This window comes from Lepidochelys kempii, chromosome 10 (assembly GCF_965140265.1).
Source record: "Lepidochelys kempii isolate rLepKem1 chromosome 10, rLepKem1.hap2, whole genome shotgun sequence".
Taxonomy (NCBI): Eukaryota; Metazoa; Chordata; order Testudines; family Cheloniidae; genus Lepidochelys; species Lepidochelys kempii.
The window spans coordinates 8,028,138-8,051,308 of record NC_133265.1 but is presented as its reverse complement, the minus strand read 5'-3'; the positions used below and the strand labels follow the sequence as shown (position 1 = coordinate 8,051,308).

Sequence of the window (23,171 nt, the reverse complement as noted above, 5' to 3'; positions counted from 1 at the left end):
GTTCTGCGCCCCACCCTAGGCTCAGTGTGATGACACAGGGATGCAAACCCCACCCAGCGTGATGACACAGGGATGCATATCGCATAGCCCTCCTCCCCCCCCCGATGTTCTGGGACACGTTGGGCAGCTTTTTTAGACCAATCGCTATTTTCCTTTGAAACTTACTGGCCACTTTGTTCCTATCCTCCTTGCCCGGGCTCCTCCTCCGCTCCTGGTTCCTGCTTTGCTGCCTCGCTCCAGATCCCTTCTCCTACACCCAACCCCTGACTTCGCTGGATCCTTGGCCTGACTCCTGACTCTGGAGTCAGACCTCCTGCCCTCATCTGGGGAAGGGTTCCTTCTCTAACCTCAGAGCCCTGCAGAGTTCAAACCACTGAATCTCTTCTCTGGACTGGTTCCCCAACAACCTGGACCTCTTGCTGCTATGGGGAAGGTCCTTTCAGTGGGACTCAGTCTCCCTCGGGGCTTTGCCACTCATTAACCTTTTGGAACCGGCTTCACCTAGGATCACTGTTCCCAGGTCCCCTTTTCTGTTGAGCTCTCTACACAGCTCCCCTGAGAAATCCCACTCCTGAGGATTCCTCTGTATGCTCTAGGTGCCCTGCCTGAGACCTCATAACCCTTTAAAAGGCCCAGGTGTTCCTTCACTTACTAATTGCCACCCAGCCATTTGGGCAATTTAATAACTCACAAGTGGATCTGGGTTGGCTTGTTCTCCTTACTGGAGCCTGTCATAAGTAGGCTGGGGGCTGACCCCCTCCAAGGTCAGCTACGCTGTGACAGACTCATTTCAACTTTCTCCCAGGTACATTTGTGTTGAAAGATTCACGCTCTGCGAAATGTTTCCATTTCAACTCAGCTGCATGTTCTGATGGAAAACTGTCCCATCAAATGTTTTTCAAGCAGCTCTACTCCTAAAGACAGGGCCCCATCTTGCACTGAATTTTAAGGTAAACTTTTCAGGAACCAAACAAAAAGGATTTATTCCCCTATTATGCCTGCTTTTTCACAGTTGTGTTTCTTGGATCTGAAAGTCAAAATATTACTTCTCAGGGTAATTCTGGACCCATCAGGAGCTGGGGATAGCACAAATCTTGTGCAAATTCCAGTTCCTGTGGCATTGCAAGCTGAGGGTTAGAGTCTAAAGAAGCTGAATTCTGTGCTTGTCAAAGCCAGTAGGAGTTTTGCCATGGAATTCAATGGCACCAGAATCAGGTCCAGAATCTGGTGAACATTTGAAGACTTTGTGGTACTTAAATGAACACAACCTCTGAAGAATCTTTGAGACTTGCAAGCTTTAAATAGAACACCCAGTGAGATTTCCAGAAGGTCAAATGTGTGAGTCTGCTGCAGTGGGATGAGATAAAGCTGCAAACGGTATTGGCCATAGTATAAAAATCATAATGGTGCTGATAATAATAGCCAGAGTAAAACCACGATGGCAACACAAAGATCAAGTTGAAATATGAGGCTATTAATGAATAAAATCTAATAGAGGGGACCTGTAAAAAGAACTGGATGATGTTGCATGAAATGATTGATAATAAATCTAAAGAGACAGAAAGCAACCTCTGAAACTAGATCGAATTTGGAGGCGGGAAAGCAGTTTATAATGGGATGACAGAAAGGGATGTTATATTAGTAATATAGATAAGGTTAATTTATTCAGCTGGTCTCCAGGAAAATAGGTTAAGTAACCATTTGAACAAGAAATGAATTTATGAGATGGTTTTAAGACATAAGGGATCCGGCAATTTTGAGACATTTGAAAATTCCAGGAATTGAGCACCGGCCAACTGAATTATATTAAAAATGACAATCAAAACTATATAGAGGAAAAATAGGACATACTGGATTGCAGGTCAATTGTATTACCAAATCAAAGGTGAAATTATCCTCCCTAGTCATACTAAGAAGTGCCTTTTGTCCACACTATTACATACTCTTGTCTTTGTCTGAAAGCTTTGTTATGCGCTGGTGTAGCACACCATAGATCCCTTTTTGTTGATGAATCCAATGTTTGGGAAAAGTTCCAGACTGATGACTATGGGGGCAGAGGTCCCATGTTGAGCCACCCAACTGACCCAATGTGGGGTGGGCAGTGCATAGGTCATGTTTTCTAGACCTTTATCATTTTTGTTGGTCTTCTCTGGACTTTCTCCAATTTGTCTATATCTTTCCTCAAATGTGGTGCCCAGAACTGGACACAATACTCCAGTTGAGGCCTAATCAGCGTGGAGTAGAGCAGAAGAATTACTTCTCGTGTCTTGCTGACAACACTCCTGCTAATACATCCCAGAATGATGTTTCCTTTTTTTGCAACAGCGTCACACTGTTGACTCATATTTAGCTTGTGATCCACTATGACCCCCAGATCCCTTTCTGCAGTACTCCTTCCTAGGCAGTCATTTCCCATTTTGTATGTGTGCAACTGATTGTTCCTTCCTAAGTGGAGTACTTTGCATTTGTCCATATTGAATTTCATCCTATTTACTTCAGACCATTTCTCCAGTTTGTCCAGATCATTTTCAATTTTAATCCTACCCTCCAAAGCACTTGCAACCCCTCCCAGCTTGGTATCGTCCGCAAACTTTATAAGTGTACTCTCTATGCCATTATCTAAATCATTGATGAAGATATTGAACAGAACCAATCCCTGCGGGACCCCACTCCTTATGCCCTTCCAGCATGACTGTGAACCACTGATAACTACTCTCTGGGAACGATTTTCCAACCAGTTATGCACCCACCTTACAGTAGCTCCATCTAGGTTGCATTTCCCTCTTCGTCTAACTTCCAGGATTCCACTTCCGTAGGTACCTGTTCCACTGCTTAACCCCCTTTGTAGTCAGAAAGTTTTCCCTAATAAATAAACTAAATCTCCCTTGCTGCAGATTAAGCTAATTATTTCTTGTCCCACCTTCACTGGACATGGAGAACAATCAATCATCAACCTCTTTATAACAGCCCTGAACATATTAGAACCTGTTACCAGGTTCCCCCTCAGCATTCTGTTCTCTAGACTAAACATACCCTTTTCTTAAAAAAACCCCCACCTTTTATCATAAATCGCATTTTCTAAACCTTTTAGTATTTCTGCTGCTCGCCTCTGGACTCTCTCCAATTTGTCCACAACTTTATGTGGCACCCAAAACTGGACACAATACTCCAGTTGATGCCTCACCCGAGCCAAGCAGAGCAGATTGATGACCTCCCATGTCTTACGCACCACACTCCTGTTAATACACCCCCGCATGATATTTTGCCTTGTTCACAACACCATCATGTTGTTGACTCATATTCATTACATAATCCACTATGACAGGTTTCAGAGGAACAGCCGTGTTAGTCTGTATTCGCAAAAAGAAAAGGAGTACTTGTGGCACCTTAGAGACTAACCTCCAGATCCTCTTCTGCACGACCAGAGGCTCCCCTGCTCTTCCCCATTCTGTGTCCGCGCATTTGATTTTTCCTTGCGGGTTCCTAACTGAACTGTTTATAAACAGCTCTCTGTTCACTGTTTGTGGGTGTGATATGCGGACACACACACACACACAGCGGTCTTCTGCAGCGTTGAACCCAAACCTCTAACACACAAATCAGGGACTACATACTTGACCCAAAGGCTGATACTACCCCAGCCAGAGGGGCTGGTTAACGCTGTTGCCGAACTGGGCCCTTTAATTTTTACCCACAAAAATAGGGTCGCCAATGAGCGATCTTTAAAACTGATCCCTGGGAAGGGCAAAAAACCCTCCCTCAAGGGAAGGCCTTTGAAAACGACTTCAAATTAACCCAACATGAGTTAGAGGATGTCTGCCCACAGAGCCGGGGCTCTCAAACTGGGGGTCGCCAGGTTATTACATGCGGGGTCCCGCGCTGTCAGCCTCCAGCCCCACTCCCCCTTTTGCTTCCAGCATTTATCATGGCGTTAAACTGAGCTGTAGCTCAGGAAAGCTCATGCTCAAATAAATTGGTTAGTCTCTAAGGTGCCACAAATCCTCCTTTTCTTTTTGCGAATCCAGACTAACACGGCTGCTGCTCTGAAACATATTTTAAAGTGTTTGATAAGGGGCCTCGCACTCGGAGGCTTGCTGTGTGAAAGGGGTCACCAGGCCAAACGTTTGAGAACCCCTGACCCAGGGAACTGCGCAGGGCTGTGGAACGCTCCATGGGAAGGGGGCCCCACGTTTCGGGCACTGGGCAGCGAGCTCCGCTAAGGGGCCGGGCAGGCGGCAGCTCCGTACCCCAGCCGCCCCCAACTCCCCGGGCCTCATGCCTGCATGCAGCGGGGCAAGACACCGCAACCACGCTCCTGCACGCCCGGGCTGGAGCCGCCCGCTGCCCGGCTGGCGCGCAGCCCCCCGGGGCGGCAGGCTGCAGAGAGCCCCGGCGCGCCAGGCAGGCAGGCAGGGCGAGCCAGCCCTGTCCACACCCCCGGCGCAGCTGACGTGTTAGAGAGGAGCCGCGGCTGCAATCGGCCTATGTCTGGCTGCAAGGGGGCCGGGCCTGGGGGACGCGCATTAGCCGCGACGGGCTGCAGCCGGAGGGGAGCCCGGGGACCATGGCTACTGGCGGGGCCGGTGTGGGGGTGCGGCCGGCGGAGGAGCAGCAGCCGCAGCCGCCGGCCCCGCTCCAAGCCCCGCAGCCCCCGGAGCAGCAGGGAGAGCAGAAGCCCCAGCTCCAGCCGCCGCCGCCGCCCCAGCAGCAGGGCCAGGAGGATTTCTCCTTCCTGCCCCTGGTCCATGATATCATCAAATGGTAACGTGCCCGTGCTTTCCCCCCCGCCCCCCCGGCGCCGCTGCCTTGGGGTCCCCCCCCCAGCGCCCAGCCTTGGGGTTCCCCCCCCAGCGCCCCACTCCGGGGAGAGATCCCGGGGGTCCCTCCAGCGCCCCGTTCTGCAAAGAGATCACTGGGGATATCCCATGGGACTGCTCCAGAGATCTCGCTGGGGTTCCCCTGTCCTTTAGAGATCTGGGGAATCTTTTCACCCCACAAGGAGCACAGAGAGATATCACTAGGGATTCCCCCCCTGCTGTCCCAGAGATCGTGGGGTATCTCTCCATATCCCCCCCTCTCACAAGTAGAGAACTAGTGGACGATCCACCTTGCTTTCCAGAGGGCCGAGATCACTAGGGTTCCAGGGATCCCCTCCATCCCAGGTCCCCTGCTTGCCCCAGGCCACCAGCCGCACTACAGAGGATGGCCAAGGCTCTGCTTGTGGAGCCATTCGGAGCGAAGGTGTGGGCTGCCCTTCTCTTCAGCAGGGAGGGGCATCCCTGGCAGAGAGGAGTGTTTCTAGCGTGCAGCCTGCTATCTGGAGCCAAGCAGCATGGCATTCCGGGGCCACGCATCGGGTGGGAACCATAAGTCACTTGGATCCAGGAAGGTGATGGGAGTCCCCTGGCATGGGTGGTAAAACGTAAGGAACGGCCCTGCATTGAGGGTGATGGAATTCCTTCTGCAGCGCCTTCAGTTCAACCTGCTTGACAAAGGCTTGACAAAGCCCTGGCTGGGATGATTTAACTGGGAACTGGTCCTGCTTTGAGCAGGGGGTTGGACTAGATGACCTTCTGGGGTCCCTTCCAACCCTGATATTCTATGATTCTATGATATTCTATGATTCTATGATTCTATGCTGCTTTGATTTCATGAGGCTGCTTTACTCCAGGCTTGATTAGTTTTAAGTTATTTTCATTTGATGCGTCTTGATCTAGTTGTACCTTTCTGGCATTGACCCTGTGGGCCGGAGCCTCCGCTGGAGTAAATCAGGGCAGGTGCCATGGAGTTTACACCTGCTGACAATCTGGCCCAGAGTTTCCGAGAAAGTTTGTCTCAAGTTGGCTGATGTCTGGCGTTCAAGAAATGCTTTTTTAAATCAGGCATTGTTTCCCTCGTGCGCATAGGTCAGTCGGATTCAGTAGCCGAACTGTGCCTGAAGTGTAAACCTAGTATCTAAAAATCATTGTCCATTTTTGGATTTCATAGAATCACAGAATATCAGGGTTGGCAGGGACCTCAGGAGGTCATCTAGTCCAACCCCCTGCTCAAAGCAGGACCGATCCCCAATTAAGTCATCCCAGCCAGGGCTTTGTCAAGCCTGACCTGAAAAACTTCTAAGGAAGGAGATTCCACCACCTCCCTAGGTAACGCATTCCAGTGTTTCACCACCCTCCTAGTGAAAAAGTTTTTCCTAATATCCAACCTAAATCTCCCCCACTGCAACTTGAGACCATTACTCCTTGTCCTGTCATCCGCTACCACTGAGAATAGTCTAGATCCATCCTCTTTGGAACCCCCTTTCAGGTAGCTGAAAGCAGCTATCAAATCCCCCCTCATTCTTCTCTTCCGCAGACTAAACAATCCCAGCTCCCTCAGCCTCTCCTCATAAGTCATGTGTTCCAGACCCCTAATCATTTTTGTTGCCCTCCGCTGGACTCTCTCCAATTTTTCCACATCCTTCTTGTAGTGTGGGGACCAAAACTGGACACAGTACTCCAGATGAGGCCTCACCAATGTCGAATAGAGGGGAACGATCACGTCCCTCGTTCTGCTGGCAATGCCCCTACTTATACATCCCAAAATGTCATTGGCCTTCTTGGCAACAAGGGCACACTGCTGACTCATATCGAGCTTCTCGTCCACTGTAATCCCTAGGTCCTTTTCTGCAGAACTGCTGCCTAGCCATTCGGTCCCTAGTCTGTAGCGGTGCATTGGATTCTTCCGTCCTAAGTGCAGGACTCTGCACTTGTCCTTGTCGAACCTCATCAGATTTCTTTTGGCCCAATCCTCCAATTTGTCTAGGTCCCTCTGTATCCTATCCTCCAGCATATCTACCACTCCTCCCAGTTTAGTGTTTAAGTTGCATCTAACTGTGCCAGACAAACACACAGTCCTGGCAAAGGGCCTGGTCAGCGCAGGCCAGTTCAGGAACGTTTTCCTGCTCTAGCCCCTTAAAAAGAGGGTGGTGGATCATCTCATGGTAGCGTTTGGAATTTTGTCTTTCTGATTCAGGATCAGTGTCTGGACAAGTATATTGGTCCGGAGTAGATCTGAGGCCACCTGAGGAGTTCTAGCCCTGACATTCTGATAACCCCCCTTTCACATGTTTTGTTTGTGTGAAGTCAGGGCTGGCTTAACAGCCCTGGGCACTGAAGACTGCCATGTACGCACAAAACAGGGTCAGCACAGAGGGTGCTGATGCCAGCTCCCGCCACGCTGCTCCACCCTTGTGCCTTAACCCTGTTTGGCAGGGAGCACTTGGAGGGGCTAGTAAAGAGGGGAAGGTCCCAGAGTGCAGGCCCCAGCATGAACGTCTACACTGCAATTAAACAGCCCCTTAGCCCGAATCAGCCAGCACGGGCCAGCCGCAGGTATCTAATTGCAGTGTAGACATGTCCAGAGCCTTTGCAGCCTGACAGGCAGGCCCAGGGAAAGCAGGACACACGGGGGAACACAGGAGGGGGAATAACGGAAGTGATCATTTTGAACTCACAGGCTGGTGGGTGTCATGGGAGAGAGGAGTTTCAGGAAGGATCTCGCTGGTGGCTGTGGAAGGCGAGTGCATGTTTCTATGCGTGGGGCATCATGGCACAGAGAAGGCGGTGGGAAAAGGAAACAAGGTGTCACCTTTGCCCCCACCCCTGGAGACTACCGGCATTGGAAGTACTTAGTGCCAGGTGTGGTGGTGGGTTTTTTTTTCAATTAGAAGGTTTGTCTGCTGGAAACTGGACTGAGACTCGCCCAACTCATTTCACAGAGGTCACCAAACAGCCATCAGCCAATGACCTTGCGAGCAAGAGATGAAAGGCCCCAGGTGTCCCATTGCCCAGCCTCTCTCTAACTGCTAGCATTAGAGAGTGATGCTTCATCCAGCTGACAGCTGGGGAGCCGAGCTTTCCTGTGCTAGGGTGTATTCGTTCATAACCCTGGCAGGTTGCAAATGAATCTTCCTTTCAAATGATCGCTTATCACAAAGTCAGGACTTGAACATAAGATAGTGTGCCTCTCATCTGCAGTGTCACTGGGGATGTGTGTTGTAAACTAACAGACATTCAAGGGCACACACCCTTGCCTATTGTTTCAGTCCCTGGAATTTCTGCCAACTCTTTGCCCTCGGTCTAAAAAGCTCCACCACTCTCGGGGCTTGATCCAAATGTCATTGAGTTAGTGGAACTCTTTCCACTAGTGGAGCAGGCCCTCGCAGAAGTGTAGGGCCTTATTTCTAAGCTCTCGTAGTGGTGTAAATCAGGAGTGATCCCACTGAAGTTAGAGTTACACCAGCGTGAGCGCGAGGAAGCCAGTCAATGATCAGATGAACTTGATTCTCTCCGAAGGGCCCTACCCACAGTCACTCAATTCTACCTGGGTGTTCATGATTGATTGTGATTTAGATGCTTGCTCACTGACAGCCCATTCCAGCATTCAGCTGCAGTTTTACGTAGGAAGGGAGTGATGAATATTTTGGCGGTAAAATGTCCTACCTGAGTAAGCTTGGAAAGAATGAATATTCAAACCAATGGGCGCCATCTGCTTAAACATTTCCCTTTGGGCTGTGTCATTATTCCCCAAAGTTATAACTGAATCCCTCTCTGCCCCTGCAATGCCAAGCCCGTCTTGTTTTTAGAGCTGGCTATTGAGCAGGCTTGTGGTTTTCAAAGGCCTTTACAATCCCACTCTACCCATTAGCAATGGGTTTCCAAAGCCGGGAAGCAAATCCTCTGAGCCAGGTGAGACTTTTCTAAGTGTTAGCAATGGCATCGCAGATGCTAAGCTATTTTTAAAAATGGAGCATGCTGAGAAAGCAGCTGGTTTTAAAACAGGGCACCCTCTCTCCTTTCTGGGGGTGTTAATGTCCCCTCAGAGAGAGAGTGAGTCTTTCTGAGTGTGTGGAGCGTTATTTTCTCTGGCGTTCCTTATGGTTTAGTTCAAGGAACCTGTTTGTAGCTTGAATGGCAGAATGCATCTGATTCCTGTCAGCTACCAGTGATGTTGCTGTTTATTAATTATTTGTATTACAGGCCCCAAACCAAAATCGGATCCCCATCGTGCTAGGCACTGTATGTACATGTAGTAAGAGCCAGTCCCTGCTCTGAACAGGGCACAGTCTAAGTAGAGGAGACGGGCAAAACGTGGGAGGGGAAACTGAGGCATAGAAGGGGGTGACTCGCCCAAGGTCCCCTAGCAAATTATAGACTAGAGCCCAAGTCTCCTGAGTCCTTATCCGCTGGACAGTGCTGCCTCAAACCAGATTTGATTCTGTGCTACGCAGGGCTGGACTAACAGGATGCTGCAGGCAAAGTTGGACATAGGGAGCCGTGGACTGGAATAGCAGGAGCGGGTGCAGAGGAGCATTGGCAGGGCTGTGGAGTGGGTGGGGAGGGCAGGCTGAAGGCAGCAAGGTGTGTTGCAGGTCGAGGCGGAGGCATGTTGGGGCTGCGGGTCTGGAGTGAGGGGCATTAGCAGAGCTGCGTTTGGGGACGTGCTCCCGCAGCTTCCCTGCCCCGAGTCCGGCTCCCGTCAGCTCTCTCGGTCCCTCCTCCTCTCCCCAGCCCCTCTCCTGCTCATTACAGTTGAAACCATTTTATCACATCTGGAAAGTGCAACAGGAGGCAGGCTCTGTGAGCATGAGTCACAGAAGCTGGAGGAGACCATCTAGGCCAGTGGCCCTTCAGCATTGCTGCTCGGCTGCCAGGACAGCTGGGGGCACTGGTTCTGTCTCACCCTCCGGGCTAAGAAGAGAGAAGAGCCCCGGGGGTGAGGGTGGGTATGGCCAGCTCTGCTGGAAGAGGACAGTGTGCATCATATTATGGTGACACACCCTGGCTGGTCAACGAATGCCATTGAGAGGTTCCAGAAGGGATCCCATGCAGCCTTTCTAGCCAGAGGAACGTGGTGGTGACATGGGACTTCTTTATAGGGAGGGGGATGGGCGGAGGGGGATGGGCGCTTAACAGGGGGGGAAAGTGGGCCTGATTCATGGTCAACGTTAGAGCCTCAAGCCGTCTCCTGACCCGTGTGACTATTCTGTGGGTGCATGCGTTCAACAAGACACAGTGATCCAGAGCCGCCATGTGGCTTTAGGGCTAATGTCACTTGACTGGGGCTGCCCAGAATATCAGCAGTCACGTCAGAGTTGGGCATATGTAGTTAACCGCCCGTGGCCACGCCCCTCTTCTCATCCCTGCTGGCTTCTGGTGGGTGGCTGCGGAGGAGTCTGTGTCGGGAGGGACGTAGCCCCCTGAGTCCATCTGATGCAAGGTGTGAGCTGTCGTATCTGCTCTCTGCCTCCCTGCAGCATGGACAAGGACAGCCAGGATGTCCACCAGGTGCTGAACGAACTCAAGACCAAATTCCAGGAGATGAGAAAGATGATCAGCGCCATGCCTGGCATCGGTGTGAGCCCCGAGCAGCAGCAAGAGCAGCTGCGCAGCCTGAGGGAGCAAGTCAGGACCAAGAACGAACTGCTGCAGAAATACAAGAGCCTTTGCATGTTTGAAATCCCCAAGGAGTAGGAGGGAAGGGACAGGACAAGCCGGGCCCCAGGGGAAAGCAAGACATCCCCTCCCCTTCTTTTCTGTCTTCTTCCTACAAGGTTGCTGCTGTGTGGATCGCAGCCATGTGACATTAACCCGGGAGAACATTGTGTACCTGACGTATGATGATTGCAGCGGTTCGTTTGCTTTGATCTGCTGTGGGACTGCGTGTATTTATATATCTCTCTGTTCTGGAGTGCGTCTCTTTTTTTTTTTTAATGCAAGCACGCAGGAGGGATTACGCTCCCCACCTTGCTATGAGGAGTAAATGATCTGGTGGCAACATTACTGCCTGCAACCAGAAAGAGGGGGCATTTTCTTCCCTTTTGTGGAAATCGGCAGAATGGAGCTTCCTGCCCTGCCCCCCGGAGGCAGCGGACACGGTCCCCCGTGCGCTGGTTGCAGAGTGTGTGTCTGGAGAGAAAGGATTGATTACAACTGCTTTTGTATTTATCACCTTGATTTTTTTTTTTTTCTTCCATAAGTGATGCTTGTATCTGAGATGATCCAAGTAAAGATTTGAAAACCCTGAGTGGCACTTCTTGCATCTGTACCGAGCATGCGCGGACGGCACAGGGCTATCGTTCTGAAAGCACAGGAGACCACAGAGCTGCTCTGGGTGCTTTCTCCTTCCATTGCTTTTCTAAAAGCAGGGCTGGGGCCAAATAGCCTGGTAGATGTAGGCTGGGAATTTTTAAAGGAGTAGTCAGTGCTCAGCTCTGAGTGAATGTCACAGGGATTTAGGTACCTCGATTCCCAACTCACAGAAGCAGTGTCACTCCCGGTTGCCCTGGAGTCAGTCTGAGTAACCCTGTTGACTGTAGTGGTTATTACACTTTCCACCAGCGGGGCTGACCGCAGAATCTCTCAGAGGCCAGCTGCGTGCCCCAGAGTACTTTAATCAAGGGGAGGATCCACTGCCTGCCTACATCGGCCTCAAGCATTTGGACACTTGTCCTGTGCTGTGTTAACCCCTGCCCCCGCGCTGCGGAGGGAGATGAAGTGCTTTGTGCAGCTCCAGTGCAGGACACAGGGGCCCAGGCAAGTATCTAGTAAACAGCCCCATGGAGATGGGAAGGGAGATTGGCCTATAGCCAGCTAGCAGCAACTGGGCCATTCAAGTCAGTGGAGTTGCACCAGGGAAGAATTTGGCCCATAGATAGGCTGGTGACTCTGGATTAAGGCCTCTAGCCTTTCATTTCTTGAGACCTGGGTGCAACTCCTGTTTAAGAGCACCGCCCTGCCACGGGAGTGAGGTTTGCAGGATCTGGGCCTTGGTCACCAGTGTAAAAACAGTGGTGGGTTCATTTCCCTCGCCCCACGGACACTGCGGCCACCACACACTACAGCACACCACCTGGTCTCTGCTCAAGGGGAGCCTGGGACTTGACCAGGACTGGGATGTATTGGCTGGGCAGGGAGAAGTTTGTGCAGTGCCTGCCGGTATTAGCAGTAATGCTAGCCAGGCCTTTGTTGCCTTCGCTTTCACAAGAAGCAAATTCACCCCCCAATATTTCAACTGTATAAACTAGAGGCAGGAGGAGAAGACAACTTGACGGGGAAGAGTCCAGCAAGTGCTCAGATTGAGGAGATGGGCGGTGGTGGGTTGGGCCATCGGCTAGTCCATCAATGCAGCGAGGTGGTGTGAGCCAATTCTGCACCTTATTTGTACCCACGTAAAATAGCAGAGTTGGATGGGTCTGATTCACCCCTGACGTAAACACCCTGGCTTCAGTGCAGGGGCGCGCAGAGATGAGAAAGTGGGTTTCCAGGGCAGTAACTGAGGGCACCTCCGGTTACAACCAATGAAAATTGCTGAACGTTGGATCATGTTCAAATAGAGCAAGGGACAGCTTGCTGAGTCCTACCTCGGAATTGCCTGCTGCCTGCCTGCCCCTTCCATGGGAAATGGAGGTAAACACGGTTATCATAGGAGATCTCACTGTACCTCACTGGCTAATAAAAGTATTATGTGTACAGTTTCAAGCATGTGTGCCCAGGGTTGGCTGGGTCCCAGCCTTTCTTGTGAAGTGCTCTTATAAATTATGATGAAATACTGTGCCAGTCACTAGAATGCAGGTTATTTGCATATAACACAAGGACACAGAGAAGCCGGTAGAGTCCCTGGAAGAGAGAGAAAGCTCATTCCTGTCAAGAGCAGCAACAAATTCTGTTTTGAAATTGCTTTCCCTTTGCCAGCCAGAAGGAAAGTGTTTCTGCTAAGGGCAGGGACCCCCTGCTGGGACAGTCCAAATTACCAGCAGCTTGCTTATTATATGCCACTCTGCACCCCATTTAAAATAGCGCTACGCTCTTGTTTCTTTGGGAAGACGCAAAGGTGGCCTGGGATAAACCTTTCTTGTTTCAGTGAAACCGAACCCTAAAATACGCAATAGAAAATGAACGTGGGCAGTGCATTTCTGCCAGCCATTGTCTAAGATCAGTAAATTTGGCATCTATTTCACATGGAGAAATAATCCATCTAGTTTTCAATATACATTCCATGAACTGTGCATGTACTAGAGATGGAAGAATCAAGTGTAAGCTCAGAGAAATGTGCAATTGCAGGTGAAAGTCACCCCTTCAACTTAAAATCCAGTCAGGTTGGTTTGGGTTTTTTTAAGTGTACTAAAAGCTGTTTCAGAAGCACATTTTCCTTATCTTTAAATTAACGATATATTTCTGGCCTCGATTGCTGGGGTAGGGGGCAAGGGAAATAACAGGGGGAACTGACTAGTGAAACAAGGAGACTGGCTAAACACAAAAGGCCTAATTTTTCCAGAGGATCTGAGCAATTGAGATCAGTGGGAGTTGGTGGTATCCAGCAGCCCTGAGAAACCAGTCCTAACGTGTTTTCAAAATCACCAAGTAAGCAAACTAGAAAAAAAATGAGAATGTATTCCTTCCCCGTTTTCTTTCAGTTCTGGCAGTCTTGGCTATTTGGAACAGTAGTTCTTTCAAATGCAAGTATGGGGCCTTTTTAAGTGGAATGTTTCCTTTAGGTGTGTTGCAAAGGGAAAAAGGTCTCTCTGATTTGAGTGCAAGTTACTATTGGTAAAAAGCCTTTTATGATAGAATTGCATGTGTGTTTCAAGTGCGAAAAAACAGGGCAGGAGATTGTTACTTCTATTACTGTAGTGCCTGGTCCTAGGAGCGATTTTAATTGATTATGAAGTTGTGTCACATCTCATTTTACCCACATTTCCTATGACAGATGTCCTACTAGTATTTATGATCACATGCACTTATAGGCTAGGAGCGAAAATATTTCACTTTTCCATCTGCCCTCTAGATGTCACCCTATGGTTCAATGCAAGGTACCGTAATTAGAAAAATGACAGGTTTCAGAGTAACAGCCGTGTTAGTCTGTATTCGCAAAAAGAAAAGGAGGACGTGTGGCACCTTAGAGACTAACCAATTTATGCTTTTATTTATTTATTTATTTGAGCAATTTATGCTCAAATAAATTGGTTAGTCTGTAAGGTGCCACAAGTCCTCCTTTTCTTTTTGTAATCAGAAAAAGTTTTAGCCCAATCAGTGCTCTGTTTTGGCAGCACAGTTCATGTGACCTCTCCTCCGAATTACTTTGTTGTGTTGAAATAAATCTTGTCATGCACTTCCAGTAATGGGAACCTTTGCACTGGGGATGAAGGGAAGTAAGTAGAGGGAAGGTTTTGATTGGAGGGGGCTATCATAAGTAAACACAGTTGCTCAGCTTCAATATAGATGTTCCATACCTCATAGGGGGAGGCTTTGCAAATGCTGAGAAACACCATGAGGAATCAAAGACAAACCTGGAACAGATTAATTTAAAAAAGGGTTTTATTTTTGTAGAAAAAAATAGTAAACTTAAAACATGGAGCGTAGAAAACACTTGCATATGATTTTGTTCATGTCCAGGACGCACACTACCCTACATAAAGTGCCTATTTAAAAAAAAACAAAAACAAAAAAAAAGCTTTTTTTTCCCTCCAAATCAGGCAAGACAAATGTAAACAAAAGTCAGGTTTTCACACACACCCATCTCTGCTTCTGTAAGAGAGGCCAGTGGAGGGGCCTGCCAGATGATTGCGACAGCGGGAAGTGTCCTCCTGCAGCTCTCCTGGCTCAGAGAAATGTACACACACAAAGCCCCTTTCCAGAGCTCAGTGTTGGCTGGTTTCTCAAGTCCAAACCATATCTTCCCACCCCAAGTCTCTTCTGTAAGGCAGTGCACTGGCCTATGCTGGCGAAGGTGGGGAGGTGCCTTAGAGTCAATGTCTTTCCACTACCAGGCTCCTCATCTGTGCTCACAAAGTCCTCAGTCTCTCATCATTGTGGGGGGGAGGGTGTCCCCAGCATCATCAGCAGCCCCCCATTGCACCCCAGAAGTGGGTGCAGAGGACAGCAGATGCAAATCATCCCCTTGGGCTGGGGGTGGGAGGTAACCTGCCCCCTGGGCAGATGCCACCCTGGCCAGGGCACATACCACCCCTGGGCGGCCAGAGTTTATTATGAAACAAGCTTCCCCCCCATGTATCTCCCTCCCTTTTTGGGGAGGGGAGGAGTGGGGCGGCAGGATGCTCCTAGCTGATCACACAGCGCTCCTTGTCCTTGGCTTGCCCGCCGCCGATGGCCTTCTCCCGGATGTACATGAGGTCACTGTGCACGCTGGGCCGGCGGGCAAAGGGGGCCACAATGCCATAGGCTTCCCTGCTGCTGCTGCCCTCGGCCCCTTCCTTCAGCAGCTTCTTGCCCTTGAGCGCCTTCTTGTGCAGCATGTCACAGTACTGCACCGAGATCTTGCGGTGCAGGTCCGGGCTCATCTCGCTGGGCAGCTTGGCCATGGCAAAGAGTGCTTGGAACATCTGGTCCAGGCTGCTGTTCTTCTTGGCGGAGATCTCGAAATAGGCACATTTCTGAGGGTCTGCCCCGACCAGCTGCTCGATCTCCCGGGGCGCTACCTCCCGGTAGAAGTCTCGATCCCCCTTGTTGCCACAGATGACCAGGGGCACCTCCATGTTCTCCTTGGTCTTGTTCTTCAGGCAAGACTTGGTCTCCAGGATCTGCTGCTTCAGCCGCTGCACCTCCTCAAAGGAGTCCCGGTTGTCCAAGCTGAACACCAAGATGAAGACATCTCCTGCAGGAGAGAGGGGGCAAAGAGAGGGGGCACGTTAGGACCTGGTCCTGGGTGGAGATAGCGCCCTGTCCCCAATCAGCTCACCCAACCTCAGCACTGCCCTAAGGGCTGACCATAAACTACCGCACCGCAGGATGGAATTGTGTGTTTGTTTCAGGGTTACGAGTTGCGGGGGGGTCTTCTTGAAAAACAAGACCACCAAAATATGCCTTCGGTAATTTATGGACAGCCCCTAATTAGCCCTGGCACGAACCAGAAGCAGTGCTCTGCATTTCCCTATTTGCTCCCACCTTCGCCTGGTGTAGGGAGTTAGCAAACTTTATTTCCCTAGGCAGTTTGCTGAGCTTGCATGCAAATGCCAGCCTCTGTGGAGGGGCTTAGCTCGCTTGTGAGGGTGCAGCTGCGGAGAGAAGCAGCCAGCGAGCTCCAGGCTTTGCTGCGCTTTCAGATTTACATTGCAAGGTGTGCTGTGTGTGAGCGGCTCACACACCCCATCCAAGCCACCCCGGACAGTTGGGGGCATAGGTACTGGAAGTAGGGGGGCTGCCGCACTTCCTGGCTTGAAGTGGTTTCCATCCTGGACAGGGTTTACAGTTTGGTTCAATGGCTTTCAGCACCCCCACTAGACAAATTGTTCCAGCCCCCCTGCATGGGTGTTGGGTAAACACACCCGCCCGGCCCTTGCTTGGTTCACTTTCCTAGTGTAACCCACACACCTTCCAGGCGTGGTGTTGTGTCCCAACTAGTGACACCAAGACCACTTTGAGAGCCAGAGATTAATGAGTCTGCTCTACAGCCTTAGCTAACGGGCCGCTGGCTTTTGGCTCATGGGGTAGAGGCTCTTGCACTAAGCTCCAGCGGTGCCAGGTTCGATCCCGCCCGGCACCACGAGCGCCTTGGCACTCACAAAATCTTCCCTGAGGGAGCGGGAGACGTTGCAGGCAGAGAGCGGAGTGTCCCCTGGCACAAGGAGCATTCCCAGCTGGGACCCCCCCCCAGCAGCTCCCTTCCCTACCCAGAGGGACGCTGCAGCCTCCCCCCGGCCCCAGCCCTGGGAGGTGGGACCCGGCCCCCCGTACCTGTCAGGATGGAGAGGCGCCGCATGGCGGGGAAGGGGTGGTTGCCCGACGTGTCCAGGATGTCCAGCTGATAGACCTCGCCGCGGATGCTGTAGAACTTGCGGTGGAAGTCCTCGATGGTGGGCGTGTACTGCTCCTCGAAGCGGCCCGTCAGGAAGCGGGAGACGATGGCCGTCTTGCCCACCTTGGAGGAGCCCAGCACCACCATGCGGTAGCAGTTCTTGGCCGGGATGCTCAGCTCGGACTCGCTCTGGCACAGCTTCTTGATCATGGCGGCGGGTCTCATGGGAGCGGGCGGCGGGGATCTGGGGAACGGCTGGCCGCGGGACGCCCGCCTCCTCGAGCAGCCCGCGAGTCCGCTGTGAGCGGCCTCCGGGCGCCGCTGGCTTTATACAGCGCCGGGCGCGCCCGCCCCTCGGCGGCGTCACAGACCGGGGAGGCGGCTTGCAGCTGGCTGGCCGGGGGCGCGGCTTGGCGCACGGCCGCCTGTCTCTGCCTGCGCTGGGGACCCGGGGGGACCACCATCCTGCCGCATTGCTGGAGCCCGGTCCCCGGGGCTGCAGAGCCCCCTCCCCCCCGGAGGAGACGGGGCGTCGTGCAATGGTCCTGGGCACTTTGCAATTAGCCCCCCCACCCCACCCCACCCCTCCCAGCTGGATTCGGTGCCACCCTCCTCTTGGCTACACGATCCCCGCCCCAGCTACGCCAGAAGCCATCCAGCTCCGGGCTGGTTTGTTTCAGCCCAGAGCGCTCCCGGGCAGGGAAGGGGGCTGCCTGCGGGAAGAAGGGGGGAGGGAGAAGCGGGAAGAATCGATGGATATTGTCGGTCAATTACATACAACGGTGCCTGGCCAGGCTTTGTGAGCACGGCAGCCCGGGGAACGGGGGGAAGATTTCCCGATCACAGTGGTTGAAAAGAGGCCGTCGATGGAGCGGGAGACGTTGACTTGTTGTTTACGCACACGCGGATCTAGGGTCTGATTCACCCCTTTGTCACTTACACTGAAGAGCGACTGATTTGGCCTCGTGTATTTCCCCCCACCCCTTTCTCTAGGTGCCAAAGTTAGCCTCCCACGCCCCACACACAGAGCCCGGCGGGCGCCCGGACGGGTCCTAGCTATTATGATGATTGCCATTTATTCCCCCCCCCCTCCCCACCGCGATTTCCCCGTTTCAGTGTAGCCCCAAGTTGCTATCCAGGCTGTGGGGGAATGGGGGCTCGAGTTCCTTTGGTTTCCCGCTGTGGTTTCAGTTTCTGTGTAACCCCCCCCCGGGAATAAACAGTTTGCGGGTACCCCCCCCCGGGAATAAACAGTTTGCGGGTAAGAGGGCTCACAGAACCGGCTTTGCGGGTGCGCGCCCAGGACGCTTTCCAATCCTCCTGGTGCTGGCTGGTGGAAGCTCTGGCGGTGCCCTGTTGGAGTCCGGCTCTTCTTCTTGCCTGCTGCTTTTCGCAGCCCAAAAGCCCCCCTCCCCCCCCCTTGTCTTCGACAAGCATCAACAAACGAGAAGGGGCCACTCCGCTGGCGCATTAGGCCTCGTGGGCTGGTATTTATGGCCTGCTGCCGCAGGGCTGTTATTCTGACCATTAAAAAAAAATTTAAAATATGCTAAGACAACAATGATGCCTCGAAAAACAAACCCCTAAAAGAAGAGATTCCGAGATCAGAATGTGGCCAAACTGAGTGCCTTGTAATCCGGAGTGTCTCCGCTAGAGGACAGCAGAGGGTGCGGTTTGCTTGTCCCTTTTCCTGAGCGCTATGTTGGATTTTATTAAGGGTGCACAGGTCAAAAGGCACCTGAGAAAACAGCTGTGAGGTGAGCAGATGGATCCCCACAAACTCAGTCATCCACGCAGGTGACTGCAGACAATCCCTTGCATCAGTTGCCAAAAGACAGCGTTAGCAGGAAATGAAAAAGTGCTTGAAACAAAGTTTCCCTAGGCCAGGATGGAACCACAAGCCGCTCAAAAAGTGAGCCACATTAATTGCCAGGTGAGTTTATAATCTAAACAGACAAGACAGAGGAGAAAGAGATAGAACCTACTTGCTTGCTTAAGTACCCCATTGGTACCCCATGGGAATGTATGACCCTTGTTGAACTGGTGCCTTATGGGTGTTTTGCCGCTATGGTGCAGGCCAGGATCACCATAGCTGGGGCACGGAGATGAGCTGGCTTGGATTAAAATGCCATGTGGTTTTTATTGTAGAGCAGACCCTGTATTGGAAGGGTTTATTTTCAGATGTGGCTGGAGAGAAATCCTCCCCTCCCCCAAATATTTGGCCTTGTAAGATTTAAGATGATGGATGTTTCACAAGAACAGCTCATGAAAATCTGATGCCATTGAACCTAATCCACTTTGGCCGTAAATCTGGACTCTAGCCGAATCCTAATCCAGAAGCGAATGTAAACACTGGCCATCTCTACAGCTATAAAATGCAGCTGCCTCTGGGGTGGAATGCAGCAGCCATTTAAACAGCCCACAGAAACCCAGTTGTTGGGAAACATCATAGCCAGTTGAAGCTGCAAGGGGGATTTTAGGCAGAGCATATGATTCCCAAAATGGGAATGTTATTGCTCTATAAATGAGAGTGCGAGGTCAGGAGGTTTATTAGCCAGTCCTAAAGCACAAGTTGATCAATCCCCAGAATAACAAAGATCACTTAATAGAAGTGGTTGACTGAAAACAGCAAGGGAGTTAGGAAGTGCCTGTTCCTCACGGATAGACAAATCGAACATCTCCATCAGAATTTATTGCTAACCACACACTTAATAATCATGTCCAGAGGGAGTAAAAATAGCTTGTTCAAAGCCTCCTCTCAAGTTGGCTCTTCTCAGTATGTGGAAAATCCATTTGCTCCCTTTGTGAGGCTCCTTGGTGATAGGAAAGGCAGCGTGTTCTTCATCCAGAGGCAGCTCCATGCCATCAACACATGCTGAACAGCAAAACCAGGTGCACGGAAATCTGGACAATTCCAGCTAGGATCAGGAATGAGCTTGGGTTTTTCATTCGGATGCAAGCTGCAAGCAGGATGTGACCAAACTGGAGAGAGTCCAGAGGAGAGCAACAAAAACAATAAGAGGTTTAGACAACATGACCTACAAGGAAAGAATTGGGCGAGTTCAGTCTAGAGATGAGAAGGCTGATGATAACAGACTTCCAAGATGTAAAGGGTTTTTATAAAGAGGACGGTGATCAATTATTCTCTGTATTGGCTGAAGGTAGAGCAAGAAGTAATGGGCTTAATCTGCAGCAAGGGAGATTTAAGTGAGCTATTCGGAAAAACGTTCTAACGCTAAGGCTGGAACAGGTGACCCAGGGCGGTTGCGGAATCCACATCACTGGACGGTTTTAAGAACAGGTTAGACAAACACCTGTCAGGGATGGTCTCACTATATTTAAGCCATCTCAGTGCAGGGCGGGTGGACTAGATGACCTCTTGAGGCCCTCCATGAGTCTGCAGCTAGTTGAGATGCCCTGTCCTATGACTGAAATGACTGAGGACACTTAGGTAATGTCTGCTAACCATGCCCAGGTGGAACCATTCAGGGCCAGGGAGCTCTCAATGCAGGGCCATCTGACCCACTGGCCTTTCTAGTCAGACAAATCCCAACTGTGTTGTTTTTCAGGGTACAGTGCCAGGCTCAACTGTTTTCCGGCGACCCTGTTTTCCCATCCACGGTTGGCTGCACACACCCCAAGATGGTGGAGCAGCCATTCTCGCAGGACCCAAGGCAGCAGAAAGTGCAGGTGTAGAGATGATTTTGTGAGATTTCTACCCCGCGGAATCAAAAGTTGGTGGGAGTTCATGAAGCTTAAACAGTGTTCAAAGCAGAATTCGATCATGGGGGTTGGGGGTGGTAGCTGTGAGCTTGCTGAGTCCCTACAAACACACGTCAGATGAACATAGGGTGGTCAGACAGCAAGCATGTGACACAGCCATTGGGTTTAACAAGGTTCATGATTGTCTTTGGATCTAAGACACACAGCCCCTTGCTGGCAGACGGTAACACTGATCAGCATCTCATGGCTGTTATTACACCGCTATCCAGTTTGGCTCTGCTTGGGCTCATGCCGCACGGGGAGGATAGTATTGTGTCTTTTGCACATTTTACAGATGGGTGGATGGGGGAACAAATGGGCTTATGCAATTTGCCTAAGATCACACATGAGCATCAATGACAGGAGACAGACAGAACCCAGGAGTCCTGACTCCCAGTCCCTCTTTGGTCTAACCACTAGATCAAACTCCCCTCGAGCTGGGAACGGAATCCTGGCTCCCAGTCTGCTTGCTCTGACCATACCAGTCCATGGAACGTCCTCCCAGAGCTGGGAGCAGAACCCCGGAGTCCGGATTTCCAGTCCCTTGCTGTAGCCTCTAGAGACAACCCCAAACGGGAGGGACTTCATTCCTGATGTCTCCCCACTGGGGCTGTGCTGCTGACTCACCACGACTCTCTAAAAGGCGCTGCTTTCATCAGAGCATACAGTTACCAGGAGTGCATTGATTCTATTATCCCTCTTCACTTAGCTTAATAAAGAGCCCCACGTGCATTGTGTCATAGGGTTTTTTTCATCTCTCTTGATTAAGGGCCCTCTGTTATGCTCCGTCCAAAGCGCTGTAACAACATCTCGCCCTGCTGGAACAGAGGGGGCTTGGAAAGCAATTGGTAAATATTACACTGGGCTTTTTCTCGCCAATCTTTTGACGTCAGCGTGGAGCCAGTGATGAGCTATGGCCCCACAGAGTCCTCTTAACGGGAGAGCTCTCTCTTTCTTCCTTCTGCTCTTCTCCGCAAGGCCGTTGCTGCTGTCACTTGCGTTCCGGAAACTTTCCCAACTTTCTGCCCGTCTGTCCTTTCTCTGGGCCGGGGACGACGACAGGGCTGTGCGTCTCCTTGGCGGGGAGTGGGTGAATTGCTCAGGGCAGGGGCTGTCTTTTGGGTCTGCATTTGTGGAGCACCTAGCACAATGGGGGTCCGTGATTGAGGCCCCGCCCGCTATTGCAATATGAATACTAAATAATAATCATTAAAAACACAGTGGTGTTTCCCAGGAGCAGTAACTGGTCATCAAAAGCCAGCAGCAATGCATGGGGGGGGGGCACGGGGAGGGAGGGGAGCATGTGGGGAGCATGATTTGTTGCTTGGCTTGTACTGCACAGGCTAACACGGAGTGAGCATGCTCAGTGCAATCTGCTGAAGCCGCTGCCCTCACTCTGCACCCCGCCCTGCACTGGCGGGCGCTATGGGTCATCTCTGTCAAAAGCTGGACACTGGAAGGGCTCTATAAATCCATGGGAGGGGTTGCTGTATATTTCATTCCCCTGTCCCCACCCATGCGCCTCCTCTTTCCCACAGGAAAAGTGCCCAAGTGGCACCACAGATAAATCCATTGGGGGAAAGCATCTGATTAAATCAAGATGCAACATCCACTGGTTCTATTAATTCCATATATTATTAGCCTGCCTCATTTTATTAAATCACCTCTAAGACTTTTCCACAGCTGTACATAGTTTGCAGCACATCATTTCTCCCAGCTGGAATGCAATACAGAACCCTAAGTAGTTCATTAGTGGATTGTGGGGGTTTTTGCCCGTTTCTCTGGCAATGATTGTCTGCATATCTCCGTTTTTTCCAGTACTTGGGATTTGGTACAGAACCACCTTGAAAGCCTGAGACATCTCTAAATTCCCTAATTTCTTGAGTCATCAAAGCAGGGAAATCACTAATTAATCATCTTGAAAACAGCTCTTGAGCCAATGCAAATTGAAGACAATGAGACTCTTTCAACGGGCTTTGGATCAGACCCATGGCATGACATTGTCTCCAGACATACTGCATTTATTCCCAAGATATTGTAATTTTGCTGGGCTTTTTGTTTGCGGAGGAGGGGGCAGGGCCACTGCAAATAAGAACAGAAAAGAGGTTGATTCTCCACTTTGGCACGTTCAAGACAAGGTGTCACAGGTTGGGCACTGGTTCTGACTGGCTGAGGGAGCAGTGCTGCTGATTCTCATGAGACATGGTCTATTTCTTACAGCTCCAGCCACTCAAGTCATGTGAAAATATGAGACTCTCAGCTTTCATTACAAAAAAAAAAAAGTTTCTATTCCTGATGGTTAGGGAGAAAATCTTAACAAGACCAGAGTTCAGCCTAAAGGGGCAAAAACCAGAAAGTAAATAAAGCAACCCGCATTTTTTAAAAAAAATCTCATGATTTTTGTAAGGCAATCTCTTGATTTTTGAATGCTTGGGGTTGGTAATACTGAGACAGTGGGTTCAAGGGTGGCACCTCTAACACAGAAGTGGCTGGGGTGGGGTTGAGCTAGTCTGAGTGGAACCCAGCTGTGAGGAACAGGATTTACAAGGTGGATGGGAGATGTGTAGATGCCGTTCACCCATGTGTGGCAAGTTCTATTTTGAGGGGTTAAGCAT

The 23,171-nt window shown here is 50.9% G+C and overlaps 2 protein-coding genes across 3 annotated transcripts; one reads left to right on the top strand and one right to left on the bottom strand.

Annotated features, from left to right (window-relative positions):
* Positions 1–4,392: 4,392 nt before the first annotated feature.
* On the top strand, positions 4,393–11,064 carry MED9 (mediator complex subunit 9). The gene is made up of 2 exons (XM_073361377.1): positions 4,393–4,761; positions 10,298–11,064. Exons 1-2 carry the CDS (start codon positions 4,565–4,567, stop codon positions 10,512–10,514), a joined length of 414 nt encoding a protein of 137 aa, XP_073217478.1. The 5' UTR covers positions 4,393–4,564; the 3' UTR covers positions 10,515–11,064.
* A 3,275-nt stretch (positions 11,065–14,339) lies between these two features.
* On the bottom strand, positions 14,340–17,108 carry RASD1 (ras related dexamethasone induced 1). Of its 2 annotated transcripts, none has more exons than XM_073361848.1 (2): positions 16,734–17,107; positions 14,340–15,654 (listed from the first exon to the last, which is right to left on the bottom strand). In XM_073361848.1, the coding sequence occupies exons 1-2, from the start codon at positions 17,017–17,019 to the stop codon at positions 15,101–15,103; spliced, it is 840 nt and encodes a 279-aa protein (XP_073217949.1). In that variant the 5' UTR covers positions 17,020–17,107; the 3' UTR covers positions 14,340–15,100. The 2 variants fall into 2 exon arrangements, with proteins under 2 accessions (XP_073217949.1, XP_073217950.1); XM_073361849.1 differs by having other exon boundaries at positions 15,194–15,580; positions 16,734–17,108.
* Between the last annotated feature and the right edge of the window lie 6,063 nt (positions 17,109–23,171).